General features: G+C 33.6%; 1 protein-coding gene across 1 annotated transcript; it reads left to right on the forward strand.

Moving 5' to 3' along the window:
• Window positions 1–6,010: 6,010 nt before the first annotated feature.
• On the forward strand, window positions 6,011–12,692 carry LOC128561945 (NKG2-A/NKG2-B type II integral membrane protein-like). The gene is made up of 7 exons (XM_053556600.1): window positions 6,011–6,144; window positions 7,787–8,018; window positions 8,385–8,483; window positions 8,982–9,035; window positions 9,418–9,569; window positions 11,173–11,273; window positions 12,285–12,692. Exons 2-7 carry the CDS (start codon window positions 7,832–7,834, stop codon window positions 12,394–12,396), a joined length of 705 nt encoding a protein of 234 aa, XP_053412575.1. The 5' UTR covers window positions 6,011–6,144; window positions 7,787–7,831; the 3' UTR covers window positions 12,397–12,692.
• The last annotated feature ends 5,475 nt before the right edge of the window (window positions 12,693–18,167 follow it).

Below are 18,167 nucleotides of genomic sequence, written 5' to 3' on the forward strand. Positions count from 1 at the left end.
TTTCTAAAATTTTCTCCTGTAGGTTCTCAGATATTCATCTCTGCAATAAATTAATCTTCTGAAATAATTTTAAGTGTTTTACAATTAGGATTCTTCTATGAGATTTTCAATTATTTTTTCAATTAGGTGAGTATAATTGCTCTCACTTATTTGCTTCTTTCAAATGTTATTACAGAAATGACTTTCAACTCTCAATCCAGAATATACTTAATCATTGCGTAGAGAGAAAGCAATTTCTTTAAAAATATGAGATACCCTTTTATAAATGGGACATGAGGCTTGATTCCAGCTATTCCTTCTGCTTTTGCGGGGAGATTCTGATATCTTCTTGTTTTATTTTTCCCACTATCTAGTATCTTTTTCCAAATCAATCTATTTAAAACAGAATTATTTTTTCACCATCTTGAACTGTGAGAGCAGTAGGTTCATACATGTTTTGGATTTTAATACATATTTAAAATTTCTATCCAGTAAAGTGGTGCAGAGTCATAGATTAGGAGAAGCTTCTGTGAATGATGGCTGGTTTCCTTCCCTAAACATTGTCCAAATATGTGCAATTACATTTGGTTTTCAAATATTTACTTATAAGTAAAATTTTGTTTTTAGATATAATTACATTTTACTTAATATTTACTGATTTTATAGGTAAAATATAAATATTTTTGTTTTTATTTCTTTGATTAGTGATGAAACGAAGTTATTTAACATGCTTATATACAACATGGTGGTAAAATTATTTTTAGTATCAATGATAATGATATATCTAGAGTTCAACCTAAACTTTTCCTCATCTGTGTGTAGTTAGAAAGTTGTAATTATTTACCTGTACTTTCTTTTAGCTCCTTCATTGTCCTATTGTTTAAAGTTAACATTTTGGTCTAACTGAAATGTAATGTTGCAATTTTGAATTGGTTTCCCATGTGATTCAATCACCAGGCTAATTCTGTTTTGCATTCTTGATAACAATGGTAATTTTCATTCATCCTCTGTTACAAAAAGAATTTAATCACCTAAATAATTGGACTGCAAAAAATGATGATTCCACCATGACATTAAATTAGCCAACATATGTACTGGTGGATTTATGAATTGGCCACTTTCAAAAAATAATTCTAAAAATATAAAAATCCTTAATTCTTTTCATATTTTGTTTTAACTTTTTCTTGGAAATTAACTCTTTGGAATTAATTATGTATATAGAAAAGGTGTTAGATACAAATTTAGTTATCGTTAAATATTTTTAAACATCTAAAATTTTACCTTTTAGAAGCTTTTGACATAGGCTTTAATTTTTAATAAAATAGAAACTAATACAAACCATTTGAAACTCCATCCACATATAACAAATCAGACACAGAATATCACAATCCATTGTTTTATTGTACATATTAAGAATATTTGTGAAATTAAATAAATAACTTTTTTTTTTTTTTTTGTAGAGACAAGAGTCTCACTGTACCGCCCTTGGTAGAGTGCCGTGGTGTCACACGGCTCACAGCAACCTCCAACTATTGGGCTAAAGCGATTCTCTTGCCTCAGCCTCCCGAGCAGCTGGGACTACAGGCGCCTGCCACAAGGCCTGGCTATTTTTTTGTTGCAGCTTGGCTGGGGCTGGGTTTGAACCCGCCACCCTCGGCATATGGGGCCGGCGCCCTACTCACTGAGCCACAGGCGCTGCCTAAATAAATAATTTTAATTTACTGGAGTTTCAGGTTCTTGCTCTCCGTTATTCGAAGAACGAATGGATGGACCACAGGATCAGTGGTAAGTCAGGATTTATTCACAGAAACAAAAATTACAACAACTACAAAAAACCAAACCTCCTAGCAGAGAAAAGCCAGGACGGGAACAAGCTCTCCTGTTCCCTCTTGGAGGTCTGTCTCCCGGCTCTCTGCTCAGGGGTTTATATAGTTGCAGGGGGTTGTTTTGCAGAACTCATTGTTGACTTTTAGGGCATGGGTCTTCCTCAGTTGAAGCCAGCTATCCAGTGAATTCTCAGGCCTTGGAAACTTACATGAAATTGACCAGCCAGAAGTGCAGGTGGAAGAGACAGCAGGCGCCAGGGTCTCCCGCCAGCAGGTATCTAGCCCTTCCATTAAGCTGGTTCCTCCAGCCCCAGGAGCATCAACACCGCCAGGGCTAAGGGGGCAGGTTGTGGCGCCACCTTCTCCTGCGTCACTGTATTTCTTAATCATGATTATTTTTGTTGTTAATCTCTTTGTTTTGTTTCTCCAATATATCCATTAGAGAAAAGTAAAAGAAGACAAACCCCCATACTGCATAACTTTGAATATGTTCTTAGAACTCACACAGGAGAAATTATTTAAAATGGAAAGTAATTTTCTATGAACGTTAATTTGCCAATTTGAAAGGTTATCAACCATTTAAAATATTTAGTGTTGTCATAACTAAAAATTGTTTCATTATTTTAATTTTCACTTATGAATTTCTAAGTCAAGATTTCATATTTTTATTGGACTTTGTGAATACTTGTTTATCTTCCTTCTTCCTTTTTAGTTGCTTATTGGTATTTTCTCATAAATACAGATATTCAATATGTGTGTGCCTCTGTACATATGTTTGTGTGTGTGTGTAGAAGGGAATATGCTCTGGTTAGGTTAAAAAGAAGATGGTAGGCAGGCAGATTTAGAGATACCTGGTTATTTTTAAATATAGATTATATTTTTAATTCCTGAACAGGATGAGTTTTCCCCTATTTTATGAAAGAATTCATCTAATAATAGATTGTTTCAGTCATAAAATAAGCTTTATTTCAACCTAGATAGTAGGTTTACCTAGTATGCTTACATTTTTCTACAATAAGCCTGTGAGTCTTGTTTGAAATAATTAGATTGGATTTGGAAGTAGTTGCAATCACCTTTGCAAACAAGCCAAACCCTGGCCAAAAACCCATGCTACCTGTGTGAAACTGAATTCTCATCCTCTGAAGATAGATACTGAGAAAGAATTGGTACAACTGTAGTCACTTCTACTTTTGTGTTACACCACAGCTATATTTGGCTTGAATCATTGGTATGTAAGTCCCCCTTTAACCTAGTCCTTTGCTGATGTTTTATAATGTTCATGTTTAAAAAAAAAAAAACAGCCTCTTAGATTTGAAATTTTATGCTTTTATATAATAAAACCTTTTTCTAACGACAGTGAAAGTCACCATCTTGTTCCCTTGCAGACTTCAAAAGAGTCAGCAAACTCTTGTTCCATGGCAGACTCCAAAAGACTGCATGGTCATCCTGTCGCTTGATTATTCTTTTTCTTCTTGCAGTGCATATACTCCGCTGGATATTTGTGTAGGATATAAATATTTATACTTTTTTTTTTCTTATTCTGAGAAGTTTAGTCAACTTAATGCCATTTTACACAGACTGATTAGCTTGCAACCTATTAGACCCTGGCATTAAACACAGTGAAAATCAGATGGGCTGCTTGGAGTTCTGGCCACTGGCTTCACTTTTACTTTTTTCCCCCCACTTTCTTGCAAGGTCATCTCTAGCACAGCAGAGGAACATCTGGAAACAGAGTCAGTAATTTGTACAGATCTATCTGCAAACCAGATCAAGATTTTTTTCTATCATCCTAACTTGTCCCAGGCAAGTGAGCCAGTCTTTTTTCTGAGAATTACCTCATGGTCCATGACACTCTGGGAGTATGATAGATTATTCTTTCATGATTCTGATAGTTGGAAGTACAAAATAAATTATCACTGGACTGAAATGAAGGTTCGTAATGATCATACTCCTTTCAGAAGGTCTAGGGGAGAATCCTGTCCTTGTTTCTTCCAACCCCTGCTGTAGCATTCTTTGGCTTGTGGGTAAGTCACTTCAATTTTTTTTTTAATTTCTAATATTTTATCAGATATATTTCTTTAGTATTCTGTCATGAGAAAATAATACATTAATACCCCAAACATACAGGATTCTCATATTCACTTATGTCCTTATCTGAATAAATCTTGGTCAAGAACACAGAAGAGAGAAAATAGAGCCCTCAGGAAACCATAAGAAATACCATGAAGTACACACTGTCACCCAAATGTATCTTTTTCCCCCAAAGTCTCAAAAAAACCCAACTAATATTTATAAATAAAAATAGAAGATAATTAAAAAAAAAACAGATTATACCAAATCTTATAGAAGAGAAGAAATACTTCAAATTCATTCTACTTCATCTGGATATACCTGATATTAAAATTGGAAAAAATATATTATTATAAAGGGAAATTGCAAACATATTTCACTTATCAATGAGGATGTAATATCTTAAACAATGTATTAACAAGTTGAATTAAAAATTATTGTTCAAATAATGTACTTTGGTAAAAATTAAATCCAATTTATGGGAGAAGTACTATTTTCTTTTTTTTCTTTTCCTTTCCCCCACTCCCTCCCTCCTTCTCTTTCTGTCTGTTCTCCCCTTTCCCCAGCCCCCCACCATGTCATTAATTGTCATTAATTGTCCTCATATAAAATTTGAATACATAGGATTCATGCTTCTCCATTCCTGTGGTGCTTCACTAAGAATAATGTGTTCCACCTCCATCCAGGTTAATACAAATGCTGCAAAATCTCCATTTTCTAAAAATGGCTGAATGGTGTTCCATGGTCTACATATACCACAGCTTGCCAATCCATTCCTGGGTTGAGGGGGAGTCACTTTAATTTTCAAGTCCAATATCTTTGAATCTGTCTCTTCTCCACATTCACATTCTTTATTCTGTATATCAAAAGAGTTCTGAATTTTTTTCAATGCTTTTTTCTACATTACTTGAGATAATCATGTAGTTTTATCTTTTATTTTATTAAGGGTGCATTGCATTTACTGACTTTCATATATCGTAATGTCCTGGTGTTTCAGAAATAAATCCCAGTAGGTCATGGTGTATTATTCTTTAAATATGCCATTGAATTCTATTTTCTAGTTTTTTTGGGGGGGGGTATGTTTACACCAATATTCATTGTAGATATTGGTCAGTAGTTTCCTTTTGTGTGGTATCCTTGTCTTGTTTTTCAGATCAGGATAAAGCAAGTCTATATATATTAAATGTCCTATTTTTTAAGTAGGGGAAACACAAGGTCTACAAAGTATCCAGCCATTGTTAATACTATCTTTCATAGTATGTGGCTAGATACTTTTCAACCAGCCTCATATTTTGAAATTACTTCCCTCCCCCCACTTAGTTTGACTTAGTCTTTACTCACATCAAATAGTCCTAGTAAAAGAGAGATAATTAGTCATGCTAGAGAATGAATCAATGAACCCTATAATTAATAGGTATTTAATAATTTTATACTCTGGCCTGTTGATGTATTTAAAAATTGAGTAATGTTTTATTTTTCTTAGAAACATTTATTTTTGTCATATTTAAAAAATAAAATTAAATGAAAAATGCAGCAATTAAGGCAGAGAAATGAAGATAAAGTTGGCAATGATGGATTTTGGGACATATATAATGAATTGAAACTATAGTAATTTCTCAAATAATTAATGACCAATATCAGTAACTATCTGTTGATAATGTTACTATGAGGTTTTGAGTTTTTTCCATCTTAATGGAAGTGACATGACAAGAACATGAAAAGAGATACAATGTTAAGTTTTAACAACCTAGTCTACAAGGGAGTCTTAGCCATCTGAGGCACACTTAAAGCTTAAGTTGGCATATTTGTGATTGAGAAAAAAAAGTGAAAAAAAGTGACCCTCATGGCTGATGAAGTTGTTTCATCATATTCACCATATCTTGTAGAATATGAACACAGCTTCCCAGAGTCACTTACAATGGACAAACTAAAGGACACACTTTAGAATTCTACTTTGTCCTTACAGTAAGAGCCCAGTGTCTCCTGTTTGGGGAGGTGTCTGATGAGATAAACTGATTTCAAATTAGCCCGTATGTGAGAATTTCCTGTGCAGACCTTCAGTGACACAATGATGAGAAATCTACTTTTTCCACTCTTGCGGCACTCTGAGCCTCTGCAGGGCACTCTGTGAAGATCACAGGCATTGTTTGTTCTTGTCCAGAACTGATGCCTTTACATTTCATCTTTTATTTCTCAGCTGCCTTGGGCCTTTCTCTGAGAGCAACGTGGGCTCTGCACTAACGGATGTGTGACCTTATGGATGTGGAAGGTATGTGCTGCTACCCTCTGTCTCTCAACTGGCCTTCCTCATTTAGTACAATATTCCAAGTACCAGGTGTGATACATCTGAGGCAATTAATATGCAATAAAATCAGAGTAGAAACCAATTTCCTTATTTGAATAATTCAGATAAAAAATTTAAAATATGGAAAATTTTGGAAGTTTTCCCAAGTTTGCAGATTGTTGCCTGTGGAGACATCATCAAGACATATATGTGGGTTAGTTAGTAAACATAATTTAAGGGATACCCCTTAACATCATCACAGTAAACAGTTAACTTTGAATTAGCCATCACTACATTGTTTGACATTGAATAATAACATAATTTATATTTAGCTTGCCCACTGTAAGAGATTATTGAAAGGAAATACATAATAATGAAAGTCAAACATAATTCCTCAATACAAGTGTTCTTTCTTTTATTAAATGAAAGTACTTTTTATTTTTAATGAAAATAAGGATAAGGTAAATTACATGAAATGCTGAACTTAGTTATCTACAAGTAAAAGACTTTAAAAAATTAATCAAATATTGCAGGAAAATGAAATATTTTCCATGCCGATATAAGCAATTTGTGTAATGATTTATTTTCCATGTGTTTACGGCCATGAATCAGAAACAATAAAATAACAATTATGAATAAAATAACTAATTTTATAGAGAACTCCAGATACCGGTTTGAGTGGTAGATATTTTCATACATTACATTTTGTAGGATCTTATTCACATTTTAGATTAAGAGGTCAGGTTTTTAGATGCTAAGTAACTTTTCAAGGCCACTTTGTGTGAATTGCAAAGCCAAAATTAATTCTAGATCTCAGGGACTCCAGAGCCCAGTGACTAAATTATTACATTACATTATATGAATTAAAGAAAATACTCAAACCACTAATGTGGCCTTTATTGACACTGACTAATAATTACTTTCTGGAAGTTTGAAATAAAAGTGTTCTTCCATAGATGGTTTACATTTTTTTATTTATAATTTTATGTTTTTAACTTTAGCAATAAAATTAATTGCCAAATCTTCTGTAAACAAGACTTAAAGATATTTTGTAGTGTTTCTAATACTGTTTAAGTTAATGATTTCTCGAAACCCTTCTGTTATTCAAAGAAAGACCACTTAATAACACTGAGTCCATTTAAATAAAGAAGTGTAAAGTACAAAATAAAAGTAATTTAGTTCACAGGCTAAAAGACATGCCAGCTTTTCTATTAAGATCATTTTAAGATCACTCAGTCTTTAACCATTATAGCCTTTCAAAATTCAATTTTCAATCAGTGCATGTATTTTTTAATATAACATTAAAATTTTTGATACAGGTATTGTATTAATGTAAAAATGTGTGAGACTTTTAAATCAGACTTTTAAAAATATGTATACATTTATGGAATTCTTTATTATTTGCTACTTTTGCTTTTCATTATTCCAACAGCAATGTTTTGAAAAATGTAGACAGTTTTCTAAAAAATATTTTATTTTAAGACAATGGGGTAAGCTTTAAAGGAATTAGAGTGAGAACTTTAGATTCTTCAATGCAAAATGTAAACCAATATCCACTCTCTGCCTCATCCTTTCTGACTGCACTAGGGATCTTGTCCTTATCTAAACCATTTATTACTTTCTTAAGACCAGGTATCGTAAAGCACAGTCCTGATATCTCACAGCTGCAGGAATGGATAACCAAAGAGTGATCTACGCTGATATAAATCAGGTTCAAACCCCAAAGAAGCAGCAAAGGAAACCTAAGTGCACTAAAAGCCCCGTTTCAGAATGTGAACAAGAAATAACCTATGTGGAATTAAACCTTCAAAGAGCAGCTCAGGATTTTCAAGGGGATGGCAAAGCTTACCACTGCAAAGGTAAAGCTCTTAAGAGCTCTTCCATGTAACTGTTACAGGATGGACAGTTTCCAGGGGTGTGGAGAAAGAGCAGAGCATGCTCATCTAGTTTTATTCATAAAGATCAGAGTTCTAAGTTGACATGTATATTTTAATATGATATAATAGGCAGACAATTTTACTCACATGTTGTTGAAATCTGTAGTCTTTGTCCAACAACTCATGGGGCACGACATTTACTGAGAATGCAGTGGTATATCCTCAGAGGAAGATTCCTGTGGTAGGTGTGGGTTTGGTGATTCTCTGGGTATCTGGAGTCTCTTGTACGTATTCTAACAGACTGCCTCCATCTCTCCTGTCTCAGTGTTTCCGTTTCTCTCCCCGCAGGTTTACCATTCCCTCCAGAGAAGCTCATTGCTGGGATCCTGGGAATCATCTCTTTTGTCTTGCTGTTGTTCATTGTGGTAAACAGACTTGTCATTCCCTGTAAGTAAGTTTTGTTTTGGAAGAATTGTTGAAAGTACCTCTTAACACTTCATAAGATCAAGCCATAGAATTCTCATTTTAAAGCATGTTTTGGACTAAATGAGGAATGATTATTCAGAATTTTCCAAAAGTATAAATAAAGAAGAGTAATTGTAGAAAGTTTTTGCTTTTAATTATATGTACATATTAAAATTTTAGAACACAAATATATTTTAGAAGTCTGAAAAGTTTACTGAGAAAGAGAAATTAATTTTTGAAAGTGGTTAAATCAAATAATTCCAGTATTACAATATATGAAGTACACAGAAGTGGTAATTTGGTTTTATAGGCTTTGAAAAGATTTTTCTCTTCAAACCATCTTTAACTTTATTTTTTTTTTCTGGCTATAATCAATTTTACCACAGATATATTTAAGTGATATAGCATATTTCAAACACTAAAATTATTGTGACTTACTTAGATGCTAGTTTTTAATAAGGATTACTCTAATTTTTCTAGCTACAATAGCCCAGAGGCAGAGCAATTCTTCGGAGACTGTAGGAACTCAGAAAGGTACTGATATTAGTCATTTTATATTTTGTTTTGATCGTTGGCTGTGCAAAAATGATCATAAATATTTTTAAGGGTAATAAAATAATGAACAATAAATATCCAGAGATAAAGGTAGTAAGGGGGCATTCTCTTATCTTCAATAATAGGTATAAATACTAATTTGAGATCACTACACCCTCTTTTTGCTATTTAATTCAAATGCTACTGCTACCATTTGGAAACAGTTAAATAATTTTGATTTTCCAAGAAAAGTAGTTTTGTCAGTGGTTTTTCAGACATTAGAAGGGTGGATTTTTGTTTGATGTGTTTTTTTTTTACAATAATATGATTCGGGGATGAGAGGCATATTGTTTCTAGAAAGTAATTCATAATTTTTCCTCAGCATATCAGTGTGGTCATTGTCCAGAGGAGTGGTTCACATATTCCAGCAATTGTTATTACACTGGTAAGGAATTAAAAACTTGGAATGAGAGTTCGATGGCCTGTGCTTCTAAGAACTCCACTCTGCTTTATGTAGATGATGAAGAAGAAATGGTAAGATGTTAAACATTTTAAAGATTTTAGTAGAAGTTTATTTCAGTCACTAGTATATTTATAGAAGTCATCATACTCTTGTACATATTTTAGATTAATTATTTACAGGTCTGTACATTATTCTGTTGTGTGACTTCACCAGGCACTGTTTATTTCTATTTATAATCTAATGTATATTTAAATATTACCAATTCTTGCTACTCATGAAAAGTGATGCTTCTATAAATGCTTTTATTCTAAATTAAATTTTGCAATTTAATTGTACTGCATATAAACACACCATGAATGGGCAAATTTATCCTAAAGTGAATGGACTCAGATCCTACACATCATACACATCAGATACCAAAATAGGGGTTTCTAGCCCCAGTAGCCCTGCTCTTGTGAACGATCTCATCACTTCTCCCTCCTTCTCAAACCACTGTCCTGAATGTTAACATTACAAACTTTACCAGTTTTGAATTTTCATAGTGACAGTATGCACTTTCCTGTCTCCTTTACCCTGTGTGATGTTCATGCACTTCACTACCCTGTGTAATGCAGTGACTGTAGTTTGTTAACTTTCACTACAGTATTATGCACATAGAACATTTTAAAATCCATTCTACCTGGTGTGTCTGGACAGGGGATGTGAGTCTCCTGCCCCCAAGGACACAGAGGATTCCTGGATGGGGAACTTGTGGTCATGGGATTCATTTGTTGCTCCCTTCGACTACACCTACCCTGGTGTCTCTTGGTGGCAGAGCAGAAGCTCTTCCTCTAGCTTTTTATTGTGAAGGGTCTCCTGGTAGACCTCCCTTCCAGAAATGAGCTTAGCTCACTGAGGCACCGGGTAAGGCGCATTTCATTGCTGGGCTGGTTGCTGGGAAACAGCAGGCCAGGGGCACATTCTTCTGTTGGGTAGGGAACTTAAGATGCCAAGACACTTTGTTGACCTTTGATCCTGGGATCTCAAACCATTCCACCTTTTCTTTCCTCCTTTCAAAGACTCCTTTGCCTGAGTCTTTCATAAATTTCAAAGTTCACAGGTGTATTTAGTAGAGAGTAGCACCGGTTTGGGAGCCATAGGTGTTCCACCAACACCAGAACAGACAACAGTGGGGGCTTACTTAGTTAAAGAATGGTGTGCTGTGCACCAACCTGTATTTTTGGCTTCTATGTCTCTTATTTCCTTAATGGCAGCCCTTTCAATTCCCTTCAAAACCCTAAACTCAAAGAAACATAGTAGAAATATACATTGAGTTAATATTAGCATCAGGAGAAATTTATGTGCAGAGTCTGGAAATTTATTTTAATTCATGCTATATTTGTTTTGCAACATGGGTTCCTATTAAATTACATGGGTTGTAATTTTCAAAATAAATGTAAGAAGAATAATGAAAGTACTAAGTGTAAGTCTTTAAGAGTTCATTTTAAGCTAAAATTACACACATTTGTGAAAGTTTTTAGTAATATATAAAGTGGTTTTCAACTTCAATATCACTTAAAATATTAATTTTGTTTTGACAATTGTAGATCTAATGAAAGAACACATATTTGCACTTTTAAAAATTGGTAAAATCTTTAATAATTATATAAATATAGAACATTTATGATCCTGTAGAAATTTCTGGACTCCCTGTCACTTTGGTCATGGATTGGAGTCTTTCGTCAGAGTAGTGGTCATCCGTGGGTGTCAATCAATGGCTCAACTTTCATACTGAAGTAAGTTTTCTTTATTGGTGCTATATAGTAGGAAAATTACAAACAGGAGAAAAATAGAAGACTGATATAAGTAATTTTAAATTGAATTACAGAATGGACCATAGTATTCTTCCCTTATTGATGGTTTCATTTTCTGTAGTTTGAGGTAAATGTAGTCAAACATGGTCAAAATATTTTGAAATGAAAATTCTAGAAAAAAAATCATTTTATGAGCTCACTGTTCTGAGTAAGTAGCAGGATGAAATTTCACATCGTTCTTCCGTTGAGCAGACCAGTTGTAGTAATATTGCCGTGCTTTCATGCAAGTACCTCCTATTTTACTTAATAATCACCCAAAGGCAAAGATTAGTGATGCTGGAATGTTGTTTTGTTCTATTAGTTGTTTTTAATCCTTTCCTGTGCCTAATTTATATATACATACATACACATATATATATATATATATTTTTTGAGACAAAGTCTCACTTTGTCACCCTTGGTAGTATGCCGTGGCATAGGTCACGGCAACCTCAAACTCTTGGGCTCAAGTGATCCTCATGTCTCAGCCTCCCAAGCTGCTGGGACCTCAGGCGCCCACCACAACGCCCAGCTAATTTTAGAGATGAGGTCTAGCTCTGGCTCAGGATGGTCTTGAAGCCATGTGCTCAGGCAATCCACCCACCTTAGCCTCCCAAGTGTGAGGGTTACAGGCATGAGCCATGCCCGGCAGCACCTAATTTATAAATAAAACACTATCATACATGTATATATGTATAGAATAAACATAGTACATGGTACAATTCAGTAAAATAGGTGGTTTCAGGTATCTACTGGTGGCCTTGAAGCACATCTCCTATGGATATGGGAGACTACTGTGTTCAGTTTTCATAGTAGCAACTCTTTCTAACATTGCATTGAAATGTTATTAATTGTATTCATAATTTTTTTTTCTTAAATTATATGGAAAATGCTCTAATTTCATGGATCGTTCCCGTAAAGTATGACAGAAATATGTATTTTTCTCCTTTGCAGAATAGTTGGAAAAAACCCTGGTAAACGTAACTGTGCTGAGTTACATTCACGTAGACTTCGATCAGACGGATGTGGAACTTCAAAATTTTATGTCTGTAAGCACAAGCTTTAGAAGGAAAGCACCTGAGTTTGGATTTGCTGTACAATTTTATATTTTGTGAAATGGAAATAATATAGTTATTGAATAATTCAACATGAATTATTTGTTTATAAATGAAAAGATTAAAAAATATTTGCAGTATAATACACACACCACGAAGAACAGGATATCATCTCCTTTGTGTCTGGCTCTTTTGCTAAACATTGCGTGTGTGGAATGTCACCTTGTTAAAGTTGCATGTTATGAGCGTCTGTTTATGTGAAATAGCAAGACTAGGAAAACCCATAGAGAAAGTGAAATAGTGGTTGCTAAAGGCTAAGGGGAGACTGGAATAAGATGTGACCATAAATTACATTTTTCCTTTTGGGGTGAGGAAAATTTTGCGACCTTCAGAGGTGATTTTTTTTTTTGCAATTCTGCAAATGTACTAAAAGTTTACATATTTGTATACCCAACTGGATTAAATGAATACAGTCTTCATGACATCTCAATAAAAAATATTTGAAAGTAACTCTCCTGGGATTATGTTTGGGGCTGTCATATTTAAATACTGCCTCTTTATAAAGTTGACTTTTCAAAGCAATATTGTGCTATTTCCGGGAATCTATTAGGTTTTCTTTAATTTCTCTCTGTCATATTTTGTATTTTTGGTATTGAAGTCATGTAGAAATATAGCTATTTCACATTTATGCTTTTGTAAATAGCATCCTTATTTTAAAATTTTCTTTATTTTGTTGCTGTAAATAGAAATACAATTGAGGTTTGCATGTTGATCTTATATACAGTTACTTCATTGGTTTTGTGTATTAAATCCTAGAATTCAAGTGTAGAGTTTTCTGGATTTTTGATGTAAACTACTATTTTTATCTGTTATAATCACACTTTTTCCCCTGGTGCCATAATATTTTTAAAGCTGCAGCACTCTATCCAGAGTGACAAAGTGAGACTCTGTCTCAAAAAAAGAAAAAGGAGGAAAAAAACAACAAAAAAATTATTTTCAATGATGAGCAGAAAGTACAATGATGGTTCTATGTATATTATACATGTATTATTTCCTGTTTTTGATGAGAATATTTCAACACTTCAATCATTTAAATTTTTTTATCATAACTTTCTCATATTTCAGTAATTTATATTTCCATTTTCTAATATATTTTGCATTGAATCAATGTTGTATTTTTACCATTTTGCAGCATTTATATTTGTTTTCTATGTATAATGTGTAAAAGCTATATTATTTTTATTTCTTTTAAATGTTAAACCAGTCTTGTGTTTCTGAGATAAACTCATCCTGGTTATTCTGTATTATAAGAATACGGAATCCTTTCCTGGGAATCTGTATTCTGGGATCTTTTTAATCCTTTTAAAAAGATCAGTGCATATATTATATTAGAAGTAAGACTTATTTCTTCATTCATGCTCACAGGGAGATTGTATTATGCTTTTATTCATTGCTATACAATTGAAAGTTCTTGGTATTGAGACTATGGTGGGAAGCATTTCTTTTTTGATGTCCTAGAAGCCTTTGTGTAAGAGTTTCATTTTAAAATGTTACTCATTAGTGATGTGACATGAGTGTGTAGACTATATTTATAGGAATGCTTGTTTAACAAACTCAATTTGTTTAGTACATGTATTGCTTACTCAGGTTATCTTTTATTACTATATTTTGGTCATTTGTGGAATTTAGGAATTTTTAGGAATTTTTATTTCAAAAGTATAGTAAATTATATTTATAAGAAGAATCATTACTTGCTTTTATCTGTAATATCCAAAATATATACCCACAATTAATTTATAAATAAAATATTTATAAATATTTTTTATATTTATAAAAATATTACATTATATTTATATTTATATTGTGCCTTATCAGGTACTTTCTTAAATAATTCATCTTTTATCCATTTTATTAAGTGTTTTCAATGAAAATATCACTGGTTTTCTTGACCCTCTCTATTAATTGTGTCTTATTATTTTATACTATTTGTTATTTCCTTTCTTCTATTTCACTTCCACTTGACTTAATGTAATTTCAACTTAAAAAAATTTTTTATGGGGTGGTGCCGGTGGCTCAAAAGAGTAGGGCACCAGCCCCGTATCCAGAGGTTGTGGGTTCAAACAGGGCCACAGCCAAAAACTGCAAAAAAAAAAAAAAAAAAAAAAATTATGCATGTTCAGATAATTCCATTTGTGAATTTAGTTTTTATAGTATATGTATTTAAGGCAATCGATTTTTCACAAGAAAGAACTTTGCTGTACTTTACTCATAATTCATATAATGGAAATGGTGACTGTACATTGTCTTAACTTTTTGCCTCTTTCTTTCTTTTTCTTTTTTATTGTTGAGGATTCATTGAGGGTACAAAGAACCAGTTTACACTGATTGCATTTGTTAGGTGAAGTCCCTTTTATAACTGTGTCCCACCCCTAAAAGGTGTGTCACACACCGTGACCCCTCATGCCCCTCCTCCTTCCCTCTCTCTGCTCTTCCCTTCCCCCACACTCCTCCCTCCTTCCCTCTCTTTCTTTAGTAATTTGACAATTAAAAATCATGTAGATTTAAAAATGTTTAGTTACAGACTTCCATTTAAATAGACTGTAATTAGAATATTTTCTGCAAAGCTTAAAATGTTCTACATGTTTGTTCTAATGCGGTGGTGTGATAGAGGAACTAGTTTTAAGTGTTATTTATTTTAAATTAATTATAATTGAATGTGAAAGGCTATATTACACGTGTCCACTGGCCAAGTAGCTAGCGGCACTATATTGGGAGCACAGTACTGTATTTCATATTAGCTTGCTTGGAATTATGAGATCAAGTATATTTTGGAAAATTTTCCATGAAAACTTACAAATGTAAGTGTTCTGTATGAGTATAGAGTGTGTGTGTGTGTGTGTGTGCGTGCCCATAGTGCATGTTTGTAATGATTAATTATCTAGTTTAAATCCTTCTACAAGCTCACTGTTGTACCTGTCTAACAAACAGTGAGTCAGAATTGTTTATTACATGGTGATTATTTATTCATTCACTTCTTCTAAGTTTTATGTTGAAATAGTATTATTAGGTACATATATATTTTAAAGGAATATAACTTTTGAAAAATAATCATTATTAAACTGCATTCCCAATAATTACTTTTGCCTTACATAATGACACTACATTAACCAGTTTTTTACTTCATTTTGTTGCACAGTATATATTTTCTGATTTTTTAATGTTTAAAATTAAAAAATGAAATTATTAAGGAGGTACAAATGTTTTTGTTATCTGGATACCTTGTATCATGCTTGAGTCAGGCCTTTTGGTGTGACTGTAACCAGTATAATATTCATCGCACTCCACAGGCATGTCCTTTCTTCAGCCTCTCACCCTTCCCCATCCATGGTTTTGAATGATTAATGAGAACACACAGTGTTTGGGTTTCCATTTCTAAGATACTTCACTTAGAATAATAGTATTTTTGTATGCAGAAATGAATTGATAGGCACTTAGGTTGATTCCACATCTTTGCAATTGTGAATTGTGCTGCAATAAACATTTGAGTGCATACGCCTTTTTATAAAATAACTTCTCTTTATATTTATTTATTTGGGGAATCTCCATACTGTTTTCTGTAGAGTTTATACTATTTACAGTCCCACCAGGTATGTATAAGCATCCTATCTTCTGCATGCTTCTATAACTATTTTTACTTTTGAATAAAGGCCATCGTGACATGTGGGAGTTAGGTTTGTAGTGTAGTTTAGGACAGGCATTTCTGGAGGGTCGTTGACCAGAGTCCAGGTTCCTCATACTTCATAAGTGCTCACACATCACACTTGAGGTTAGCAGTACTTGGTGATTTACACAGGAAGTCTGGTACTCAGTGGCTCTGGGCTAGCATTCTGTCAGTCCTGTTTGACCAGAGTCCAGAACCCTGCCCCTTCAGGTGCTGCAAATGGCCTGATTGACATCAAGTGGCTGAGAAAGGAATGCTTGGCAAGTGAAGATCACTATTGCCTGAGTCCTGCCCAGGTATCCAGGGGAATCTCCAAAGCAATTTAGGCAAGTTAAAGATTACCCACAATTTGTAAAGTGCATGTTGTAATCACATGATTTGCTTGCATGATTTCCTTTCGTTTCTCTTCTGTTGATAATTACTCTGGGCACTGTGCTTTGAATAAGTAAAATTCACTTTGTGCTTTACATTATCAACATGATTTATGGTTTTTGACTGAATAAGTATACCTTTGAGAGAATGGGCTGAGGTTGCACTTGCTAGATGCTACTGGCTATAATTTACGCCTCTCACAGTCTCCCATCAGTTATTTCATCTGAGATAAATAGATCTGAGTCTTTTCTTGTGTCAGCTGCCCTTACTGAAGACTCTGCAATGGTTGGGGGAACCCAGGCTGCCACAGTGACAAAGATTTGGTGGTATCTCCTTGTAGTTTTAATTTGCATTTCTCTGAGAATTAATGGTATTTGGTATTTTTCACATATTTCTTAGTCATTTGTCTATCTTCTTTTTTAAAACATCAAAATATTAAGTGGGTACAAATGTTTTAGGTAAAATGGATTGCTCGTATAATGCTTGAGTCCTGGCTTTAGGTGTGCCCATCATCCAAATAGTATTCACTGTACCAAATTAGGTAGGTTTTTCTTTCTCCTCTACTTCCTCTTCCCTCCTGGTGGATTTTCACTGAGTTTTACTTTACTCTGTGTACATGTGTGGTTATTAGTTCCAATTTAGTATCAACTACATGTGGTGTTTCTTTAACCATTCTTGAGATACTTCATTTAGGAAAATGGTCTCCGGTTCCATTCAGATTGCTGCAGAAGGTATTAATTCATCTTTTTTTTTGTGACTGAGTAGTACTCCATGGTATACATATGTCACATTTTATTAATCTGCTCATAAATTGATAGGCCCTTGGGTTTGCTTTGCACTCTTGCAATTGTTAATTTTGCTTCAATAAACATTCAGTGCAAGTGTCTTTCTTATGAAAAATCTTCTATTCTTTTTGTTAAGTGCACAATAATGAGATTCTGGATTGAATGGTACATCAACTTTTAGTTTCTTTGAGTTATCTCCAGCTTTCCATACATTTACCACATCATTAATAGTGTATAAGTATTATGTTCTCCCTGCATTTATGTCAGCATGTATTGTTTTTCACTTTTTAATAAAAGCCATTCTATGGACTAAGGTATTATCTCATTGTGTTTTTTAATTTGCATTTTCCTAATGATTAATGACACTTATCATTTTTTTATACATTTATTGGCCATTTGTCTTTCTTCTTTTGAGAAGATTCTCTTCATGTCTTTGGCCCAATTTTAACAGTTTTTTCCCTTTATTGCTAATTTGCATAAGTTCCGTATAAATTCAGAATGCTAACTATGTATCAGATAGGTAGCTTGCAAATACTTTTTTCCCATTCTGCAGGTTGTGTTTTTTTGTGTATGGAGTCAATATCATCTTGATAGCAGAGCCAGGAAATGACAGAACAAAAAACTATAGACATTCCTTATAAACATGGATACAAAAATCCTCAATAAAGTACTAGCAAACTGAATTCAACAGAACCATCAATAGAAAAAAAGGCCACCTGAATGAAGTGCACTTCCCTCCAGGGAAACAGGATGGTTATAGATACGTAAATAAATAAATGTGATTCACCACATAAACAGAAGCAAAATAAAGATCATAAGATTACCGTAAAAGGTGCAGGAAAAGTATTCAACAGAATCCACACCCTTTCATGATAAAAACTAAGCATAGAAGGAACATTTCTCA

This window comes from Nycticebus coucang, chromosome 12 (assembly GCF_027406575.1).
Source record: "Nycticebus coucang isolate mNycCou1 chromosome 12, mNycCou1.pri, whole genome shotgun sequence".
Taxonomy (NCBI): Eukaryota; Metazoa; Chordata; class Mammalia; order Primates; family Lorisidae; genus Nycticebus; species Nycticebus coucang.